Below are 10,663 nucleotides of genomic sequence, written 5' to 3'. Positions count from 1 at the left end.
TTAAGAAAAAAACACTTATATTATATTCAGAACAAGATTTATTTCAAAAACAAGACTAGAAGTGAAACAAACTCAAAATTATAACGAGAGAAATAATATCTTAAAACAAAGAAAAAATACTGGGAGGAAACAACTGTTGAGTAGAGGCCAACTTTAGTCGAATAAACCTAGAAAGAAAGAAAAATATTACATATCTTGCAATTAACAGATACAAGTAAAATATGAATAATTCATTTACCAAATCCCATATCTTCATCAGATTCTTCACTCTCTTCTTTCTTTTCCTCTTTTTTGGGTTCTATTAAAGAAATGAAAGATAAGTGACATTTTTTGCTCCAAAAGTTCTTTAATAAAATTAAGTCAATGCTCTAAAAAACTAGAAAATAAAAGATCCTAGATAATACTAGCTTGGTCCATTTCCAAGTCCCTTGAATAACATTCAAAAGTGAATTGAAATAAACTACAATGCAGAGAGTGTGCTAAGTCACCATTATGATGAAATTGCCTATTTTGTGAGAAAAACAGGGTTTGAAACATGAAACCAAAATTTATTCATCCACATTTATTATCTGCCACTGATAATTTTATGGTGGTTCGATAGATTATCTTTAATTTCGAGCCCTATGTACATATATAGTCTAATCTCATTATTACAAAGATAAAAGGTAGAAAGACTCTTCGCATCTTTCCTAATAAAACAAAATCATATTAATCGATAAAGCAGCACAAGGCATTTAGGATGATTTTAGACAACTTTAGTTGAAATTTTAGCAGTTCCCATCCAATTTTTACTATTCTCATAAATAATTTTCCAAGTTTATCTCAATACTCAACAACTGCTAAAATTGTAGTCCATACTCTGAACAATCGATTTTTTAAAAATAAAAAATCCTATCGTTTACATCACATAAAATCTTCTACTTGAATTCTAGCGTTTTTTTTTTTCACATCTAGAACTTCAATATAAAATCAATAGGCTCTTGGTAAGTCTAGAATCAATATTTTATATTAAAGTGCCTTTCTCTTTGGTGATATCAACAATTTTAAGGTTGTTTTACTTTTTTATGAAATGTTAGTAGAAAGAAACTTTTTCAAAAGTTTTATTACCTTCTGCTGCTGCAGCTGCCTCACCAGCACCTGCTGATCCTCCAGTTGTCACTCCAACTGCTCCTCCACCACCACTCACCCCAGAGCCTACATTAGATATAAGTTGTCTCAAATCAACTCCTTCAAGTGCTTTCGCAAACAAAGCTGGAAAAAAAAGAATGCAAATTGAGTTCATGAGTTGTATTACTGATCATTTAACCAACTATTCGCACACAAAAATACCCAAACATAATTTGACTTTTACAATATGACTGTTGCATGTTTACTTTTCAAATACAATTTTGTGTTCAGAAATTATTCTGGATAATGTTCACTAAAACATACATAAACTGAAATTAATGAATATATGTAGCGCATTATACTTAGTTATAATTGCTACAAATTTATATTTCAATATACTTTTATAAGAATAAAAAGCAAAAGAAATACTGAAGTATGACTATCTTATTAAACTGCAATACAAATGTTTTAATGTAAGAAAATAACCTACAAAAAATATTCATATCAATGTTGTTTTTTTAAAAAAAACTAACTTTAGTTTAAATGATATAAAGTAAAATCTGTTACATTGCCCATCAAAAAGAAGTAAAAAAAAAATTCATAAAAAATGAGCAGAAGAAAAAAATTAGAAAAGAAATATACCACCACCAGAACACCAATAATATAAATCACAATAACTTACACAACCAAGGAAGGAAATTTCAGCCATCCATTACAAAACATAGTTTATAATGAAATCTGTATTTTAATATCCATTGTCATCTACTAATAAAAAAAATAGCATATCTATAAATCAAACCACACATTTAAACAGTAATTTGATTATGTGCTTTCAGAATTAAGATCAATAATTTATAGCAAATTTATGAATAAAAACTTCAATTTTTCTTTAACAGATAGTAAACTAATGACTGCATATTGCATATTATGCTAAAAATTGCTTATTTCCATAAAACTATCTTCCTATCATAAAGTTATCCTTCGTATGTTAGTTAAAAAATTCTATTAAATAAAATCAACCTAATTATATGCTCATACACTTTTAAATGAAACTACAGAAATGGTTCACACAAATCTATGTTGAAAATTAACCTATAGCTTATATTAAATAAAAGTTATTTTAATTGCTATTCAGGACTTATTTTTTACTACATCAAAAGTTATGTTCAAAATGTGCTTAAACTTGAAAGAATATAAATGAATTTTATAATAAAACAAAAATATAGTTTATATTAAGTGTTTAGCTATTTAAATTTTTCTGCAATATGTTATATGGTTTTTTTTTTTGTATGAATGCTTTCAAGAATGCTTTTTTTTGCTTTCAAGATATCTGATAATTCAGTGTTTCGGATTTTCTACTTTTACAACTTAAGTCCTGTTTGTGTATGATGTACCCTCTCAACACGGTGCCTCCTTGCATATTTTAGATAAGGCTCAGCACCAATCTGCTATCTTACCAGATGTAAAATTAAATAAGCAAAACAAGTTTATCACTGGTCAGGGTTGGGTTTTTGCCGTCAAAAACTGGTTTTTGACATGACAGTGGTAAAAGCCGTGTTTTTACCGGTAAAAACTGTTAAAAACCTACTGTTTTCGTTAATTATAAGCATATAGCGGACAATATATTATTTTCACTTAATTGCCTTTATAAATGAATGTTGTAAACAATTGCTATTGATTTTGCAACTATATACATGTATTCTTATAGAAGGATATACATTCATACAGAAATATTGTAATATACTTATTGAAAATAGTGATACTTAACTTTTATCATTATAGCTCTATTTGCAAAGGATTAAAAATTTTGCACTTCTTAATTGTTAGAAATAAACAAACAAACAAAAAAACTTGGAACTATTAATAAATTCAAGAACTAAAGAGAAGAATTTAAAATTTGGCATTTCTTAAATATTAGAAATAAGCTAAACAAAACTTGTAACTACTAACAAACTCTAAGTCAGGAATGACTTGACATTCTTCAGTAATGTAATATGCCAAACAAAATGATGCTTGGAAATGTCGAAATTTTTTTTTAGTATCCTAATATTTTACTTTAAATAGTATGATTTGATATAATCATGTTGGGAAAATGCAAAAATCTGTTCTTAAATATCTTTTAGCAACTTTTTTTCTAATTTTATTGCCCAAAAATGAATTAATTTTAAATTATAAGCTGTTAAACTCAAATTAAAATACAGTTTTATCAAAACTATGGGTTTTTGTCAGAGGGGTTTTTGACATGACGGTAAAAACCATGGTATAAACCGTCATTTGTCAAAAACTTGCCAACCCTGCCACTGGTAGATATCGCCTCCGGTTAAAAATAAATTAAATATTTTATTTCTTATAAGTACTTACTTGGCCAATAAGGTTCCACTTCAACATTAGCAGCCTTAAGAATAGTATTTATTTTTTCTGCCTGTAAAAAGATACAAATTTAATACATGTAATGTTAAAAATATATCAGATTTTAATATTAAAAATAAGATAAGGTAATATTATCAAACGAATGTATAATTTATAGTTTTAATAGTACTTTTTTTACGGTACACTAGAGCAGTGTTTTCATTATAGAAAAAAAATGCGTGAGAATTTCTCACCCCTTCTCAAAAACAGGGTGAGATTTCTAAAAACACAAAAACTCTTGGAAAAAAAATCATTTCTTTAATTATAATACATTTTTAACGTCTTCTATTTTTTAAAGCATTGAATATTTTTGGTGCATCATCATAGAAGATTTTGCCTTTACAAGGTATTTGTCCTTCTTACATCAGCACATAAAGAATTTGAACGTCTTACATGAAGAAACCTTACCTACGGTAAACACTTGGTTGCAGAAAAAGGTCTTCTGAAAGGGGTTCCGTGGTTGTGTTCTATTGTTCGAAAAGGTTCTGAACAATACTGGTAATTAGGGAAGCTAGATAAGGGGGCAGATGTTGAAAATAAGGAAAGATCCAGGAAGAAAAGTGAAACAGATTTTATTCTAAATGGCGTAATTCGAAGCTTTTTCCAAAATGCGAGAAATTTTGAAATTGATTCATAGAATGCGCGAATTTCTCGCGGTAATCATTTTTTAATGCGAGAAAAGAAAAAAATATGCGAGATTCTCGCGTTCTCGCGCTGTAGTGAAAACACTGCACTAGAGCTGCACAATGGGCTATTGGCAACGGTCAGGGAAACATTCCTTAGAAATGATTTGAAGACACGTCATCACAACTTTGATCCTCTTTGGAGGTGATGGCTTCAACGCTTTGGTAGCCCAACAACTTGCGCACGAAGTAAAGCACTTTACGGTAAAAAATTTTAAAGAGGATTGATAACCTACACCCTTTACAGGATTATCAAAGTGGTCACCCACATGTTCACTGACCAATGCCAGTAATGTTCGATCTATGTGATCTACAGTGTCTAATGATCAATCCACTGTAGGACTAGAAATAATATATAATAAATGAAATACAAAATAACAGTAAAGATTAAAATCTTAACTAAACAGAGGGTAGACATCTAAACACCTTATAATCATTGAATTAATATCAGATTCAAATACAGCATGGGCCAATTCAGAGCTGAGCTTAAATATTTAAACACCATTTGAAACCATGAAATGGAAATATTTCTGTAAACAGTATCAGTTTAAGCCAAAGGGATTAAAAAATAGACTTTAAGGCAGCTGCTTCAGAAATATTCTAGTTTATCTATTTCCAAGAATTTTTTTTAAAAGTTTCTACCAGATGATTATTTTGGTCTGAGTACCGATATAAGGTATCTTCCCAGTGGTTTGATTTTACCCAGAGGTTAAGGTAAAAATTTACATGATGGGACATCCTTCTCATTTTAAAGATATATTATGTTCTCACAAAAAATGATTTATAAGTTTTTAAATAATAAGAAATTGAGATAGAAATTACTTAAGCATACGAATATTACAAAAGCAACTAAGAGAAAGGGGATTTGTGATTTTCTTATTCTTGCTGGAAAGGGGAGGGATATTAGTAATGCTTATAAGTCATCAAAATCTAATTTTAAAAATTTAATAAAAAGACAAAATAAAACATTTAGCAAAAACATTACACAGGGAAAAGCTTAAAATGTGGTATAAAAGTTGAATTAGAAAGTAAATGTTAGAAAAAAAAAGATTCTTAAAGAATATTCTACTCAAAATGTTATAAAATGAATTAAAACTTAAATGCTACATTACATCTATTAAGTGGAATTTAATCTGATTAATGATAAAGCTTATAACAAATCTTAAAAACTTATGTGACTTTGAAGCTCCAAAATGATCTGACCAAGTTTAATAACAGACAAAATGGCAGACACATAAGTTCAATCTTAAGAAAGGAGTTGAGACATTTCATTCTTCTCTTTTTGTTATAAACAAACTCATTTTTTAACAAATTATTTTCCAATATTGCATTAGTAGTATTTTTCTGCTTGCAAAATTCATATGAAATAAACATTTAGAAATTGAGAATAGGAATGGTGCATTTTAAGCAGAATGAACAAACCAGATTCTCTGAAAATGTTCCTTAAATTTTTATAAATCGTGAATTGCATTTATTTTTTAAGAGTTTAACTTTTTATTGTGGTTTGTCTTCAGGGTGGCCACTCAAATCAGGTCTCAAATTTCCCTGATTTTTCCAGGTTTTCCAGACAAAAATCTTAAAATTTCCAGGTTTTTGTTTCTTTTTTCTTATAAAGTCTAGGATGTATACAAGAAAAGTGTCTATATTATAAAATATTTTATTCACAATGTTATTTTTTTTAACATATCATTTTGAAAAAAATTATTTTTGACAATTTGGCAAGATATTTTAATATTTTGGTACAAAATTTTGAATCAAAAATCATATACTGACCAACAAAAGAGTAAAATTAAATATTAATATATAATTGGTTCTTAAAAAAACCTTTTTTTCTTAAATTAAAATATGTTATAAAAGGTTAAAATGAAATAGAAAAAAATTAGCATTACTGCAACAATTGTAATGATTTGTCGACAAACATTGCTGTTAGCGATTGTAAAAAAATGTGCGATGGGTTGGTTTGCTGAGAAAAAATAATTCACAGATTTCCTTGAATGGGAGTAGAAAAGCTTTCAGAAAAAGAGTGCAATATAAAATCTATTAATATTGATTGATGTAAATTTTTGGCGCAAGAGCCATGGTTTGGCTATACCGCGCCCAACCCTAGGTAAAAATTACTGTAACTTTGTTAAAATCAGAACAATTAGGCTGAAACGAGCAACTTGTTCAAAATTAAAACTAATTTAAAATTTGTCAACTAGGTTATATCTAGAACTAAATCAAATTATAAAATCCGATATGTTTGATGTACAGTATTAAATTAGGATGAGGTGTGTCTCCAAGTAAAAATGATAAAGTCGGAAAGTCACAGTTAAAGTACTGTCGTCTTTTAGATTTAAATTTCATACACTGGGTCAGAAAATGTTTTACTGTAAGAGACTCATTGCAATAATTGCATTGTGGAGGTGCTTCGTTTAAAATTAAATATTTGTGTGTCAAGCGGGTGTGCCCAATGCGTAGTCTGTTGATAAGTACCTGGGTTTTTCTGTTGTAGTTAGTCAGTGGTGCAAATGGTTTAATATCTGATTTGATCTCATGTAATTTGTTGTTTATTTCATTATTCCAGTTGGTATGTCTGAGTTGGGTAAGAGTGTCTGTCACTAAATTTCGAATGTCAGGTAAACAGTGTGGTTTATTTGTAAGATTGTGTGTTGACTTGGCTATTGAATCAGCTTTTTCATTACCTGGAATGCCTACATGTCCCGGGATCCAAACAAATATTATTTCAATACCATTAATATTAAATTATAACCAAATAACTTTTGGAGAATTTATAAAGTTGAAAATACAAAAACATTTTATCAAAATTACCCCTAAAGCATCAGAACAAACTTGAGAAATAAATGGAGCCATAATTGGGCTGAAGCCCAAGGACAGAATTTAAAAACAGAAGCTAATATCCTAATCCCTTTTTCTACCTCCACCAGAATCTTTCCTAAATTGCACGGTCCCATAGCGGTGAAAGGTTTCTATATTCGTTTAGCAACAGTGGGAGAATTTTATGTGGCATTCTAATTTAACAGAGCTGTAATGGAGCAAATTTTGATGCAAGCAAAGTATTGCTAAGTTGATGATATTTCAACTGTTTGGCAATACATTTCCGTTTAAAAAAAAGGATGAAATAATTTAAATTAAGAAAATTAGTAAATAATTTAAATTAGTGAAATTAAAAAAATTATCAAAGAAAAAATTTCCAGGTCTTCTTTAAAATTCCCTGATTTTTCCAGGTTTTTATTCAAATTTCCCTGATATTTCCAGGTTTTTTCCAGTATAAAAAAATTCCCTGATAATTCCAGGTTTTCAAGGTTTTCCAGGTGGGTGGCCACCCTGGTCTTTTAAATAGAAATATTTAAAATATTAATGAAAGAAAATTAAATAAAAGGTAATGACACCAGGTGAAAAATATGAACTGACTCCTCTGGAAAGTAGACTGCCAAACAATTTACTTTTCAAAAGTTGAAAACATTTTGAGGGAGCTCCGAAAGCTTCGTGTTGCGGACCAGACCCAATGTTAAAACTAAAACTGGGCGAGGGTATATAATCCTATTTATCCTCGGACAAACCTCTGTTTTTCCCCCTTCAAATTTCCAAGTTTAAAATCCATTTGGTGCCTTGGCAGCAGTAGTTGTAGCGACAAATGACAATAAGGACCTCGTTACATATTTCAATGGCATGTAATAAGAAAGTGATTAAGAATTTATGAACAATAAATGCTCTAAAGTACAATGCCCAAAGTTTTTAAGCCCTAGGTTTCCAATTTTATCCTCAGGGAATGTTGAAGCTTTCTAGAGAAGTTTTGAGGTTAGTCAGAGTTCAGCGAATACTTGAAAAAATTAATAAACCTTTTACATTTACCAAAGCTTTCGTTTGATCATCATGAAAGAAATTTTATTGTCAATAATAAAATTAAATATATGGCATTAATTAAAAATATACACATTTATATACAGGGTGTTTCAGTTAAGCGTTTCAGAACTTCTAAGAGGGGTAGGGGGCATCCTGACAACTCGAAATCATATAGCAATGCGGGGTCGGAAATGCTTTCCTGATGCGGTAGATGGCGTTGTTCATAAGTTCTGACCGAGCTTTCCAGTGCATTGGCCTCCTCAGTCACCCGACCTATCATGCCTTGATTTTTATTTCTGGGGTCATATGAAAACACTGGTTTATGACACCCCTGTTGACAATGCTGATGCAAGAATCACAGTAGCTGCAGGAGAAATTTGAGATATGCCTGGAGTATTGCAGAATGTTCGGATGTCCATGCACCGGAGATGTGAGGTGTGCATTGTAGCCGGTGGCAGAAACTTCGAACACTTACTTTGACCCATGTGCCTTATGCTTTTTTCAATGTAAATATGCTTTTCCATGTGCCTTATGCTTTTTTCAATTAAATAATTAAAACGATTTTTCACTTACGGTCTCTTTTCTTTATGGTGCTTCTGTGTACGTCACCGCTTCAGGAAAGCATTTCCGACCCCACATTGCTATATGATTTCGAGTCGTCAGGATGCCCCCTACCCCTCTTAGAAGTTCTGAAACGCTTGACTGAGACACCCTGTATATTACAAAACCAATAGTTTCAAGCAAATAGTAAATTGTTTAATCTAAGAAGTCTAGAGATCTGTAAACTAAATTGAAAATAAATTAATATACCAGGCTTACAAAAAGATCACATACTAAGTGAAATAAACTGATTAAGATAACATTTCAAAAATATTTACATATTTATATGAATTTATTCACAGATCCATAAATTGGTAGATTAATATTGCTATATCAGTATCACACTTTTAAAGAATTGATAAACAAAGAAGGAAATTATGACTTTAAAATGAAAACAAATTCTTGTTTGAAATACCGATTGATGGGAGATGCAGAAGATGATGTTTAAATTATGTTTCAGAGTGATTGATTTTAAACTGTAAGAGTTTTTAAAGGCAGGTAAAAATTAAGAGAATGCTTATATATGCTACTTTATTATGTAATTAAAGTAATCAATAAAATCATAAAAAACAATTCATTGAATGATAAAGTTTTAAGCAAACTTTAAAATGAAGATTTCAACTGCTTTACACAAAAGTTTGTAGTCTTTTAAAAGGTATTATTAATTAGAATTGATTTTATAATCTTTTTGAATCATTTCTAGAGTCATGATAATATTCAACAGTGAAACTGTTCATTTGACAGCTCTGCATAAAATATTTAATAATGTAAATATGAAATTGCAAGATAATGATTTAAACTTAATAAAAGAAGAAAATTTTTATTGCTGCTTTAGTGGGAGAACTTCTTTTATCCAAACAAAATATAGACAGTTCATCAAAAAAAAATAATAATACTTTTCAAAGAGATAACAAAGTTTAAAACAATTCATTAGTCAGATAATTTGTGCTTTAATTTTTTGAGCATTCATCCAACCATTGAAGTAACTATTGCTAATAAATGTTTTGAATTTTACAATATTATATAATTATCTACTTACATGTTTAATTACTTTGTGTTTTGTATTATTGAAAAAAATACTTCACATTAAACGTATATTTATTACTAGGTAATTATAGCATTAAACCCTGGATGCATAATGTTATATAGAGGTAACATGTTAAACTTTTGGAAAGGTCTGGGTATCAAAAAATCGGTGTAACAGTGCAACATATATCATTATGATCCATTTTCATGTTTTATGATGATATATTCATGTTTGTAAGATTTTTTAAGACGTATTATTAAGGTAGTAACGGAATTTTGAGGGAAATATTTTTGATTGATTATCTCTTATTTCTCAATATATTAAACAGCCTGAGTAGTATAGAAAAAGAAAATTACTAGGTGGGCGGTGAAACCTGTTTATTTTGCAAAGTAGGCGGAGATTGAAAAAATGTTGGGAACTTATTTTTAAAGAGAAACGAGTCGAACAATTAAGTAAAGCGTAACAAGACGAATTAAGTCCAATAGCTAATTGGCATTTTATAAAAATAACTAGTGCACATTCTTAAGAATATTTTTTTACATAAGTATAATAAATTACCAAATTACAAATAAAAATAAATGAATTAAAAAAAAATTAATAGTAAAGCAATAGTTACAGTAATAGCTATTTCATCGTCTTGCAAAATAAGAGCAGAATATACACAAGCCAATTCGTCGTTTGACACCATTGTAGAATTTTATTCAAATGAGTTTTAAACGAAATATAGTAAATTATCGATCAACGTTTATTTAGATCCAAAATACGCAAATAACCTCCTGACACCTAATACCTTTAGTTTTTGTTCTTTTCGTTTTGTTCACAAGTATTAGAAATAGGTGCTCCACAAAAAAGTAATGAATATATCAGCTGCGCTGAACGGTTACAACTTAAGAGTTTTATCATTAAGATAAACATGAACCTTTTACGAACGAAAATATTTCGATTTTTAAAGCGTACTGTTAAATAGGGATACGTTTAGCTGTAAAAACGA

General features: G+C 29.4%; 1 protein-coding gene across 1 annotated transcript; it reads right to left on the bottom strand.

Moving 5' to 3' along the window:
* Window positions 1-15: 15 nt before the first annotated feature.
* Window positions 16-10,655, bottom strand: LOC107451970 (large ribosomal subunit protein P1). The gene is made up of 5 exons (XM_087160740.1): window positions 10,289-10,655; window positions 3,469-3,529; window positions 1,108-1,251; window positions 239-298; window positions 16-167 (listed from the first exon to the last, which is right to left on the bottom strand). The coding sequence occupies exons 1-5, from the start codon at window positions 10,358-10,360 to the stop codon at window positions 154-156; spliced, it is 351 nt and encodes a 116-aa protein (XP_087016866.1). The 5' UTR covers window positions 10,361-10,655; the 3' UTR covers window positions 16-153.
* Window positions 10,656-10,663: the final 8 nt, after the last annotated feature.

This window comes from Parasteatoda tepidariorum, chromosome 4 (genome assembly GCF_982258835.1).
Source record: "Parasteatoda tepidariorum strain Cologne lab strain chromosome 4, Ptep-v5.0, whole genome shotgun sequence".
In the NCBI taxonomy this organism is placed as follows: Eukaryota; Metazoa; Arthropoda; class Arachnida; order Araneae; family Theridiidae; genus Parasteatoda; species Parasteatoda tepidariorum.
This window is presented reverse-complemented; position numbering and strand designations above follow the sequence as displayed.

Excerpts from the sequence above, each read along its gene's own strand:
- LOC107451970 (XM_087160740.1), bottom strand. The coding sequence starts at position 10,360 with ATGGTGTCAAACGACGAATTGGCTTGTGTATATTCTGCTCTTATTTTG. Across the intron at positions 3,530-10,288 it reads ACGATGAAATAGCTATTACT|GCAGAAAAAATAAATACTAT; the intron begins GTAACTATTGCT and ends ATCTTTTTACAG. Across the intron at positions 299-1,107 it reads GGCAGCTGCAGCAGCAGAAG|AACCCAAAAAAGAGGAAAAG; the intron begins GTAATAAAACTT and ends TTTCTTTAATAG.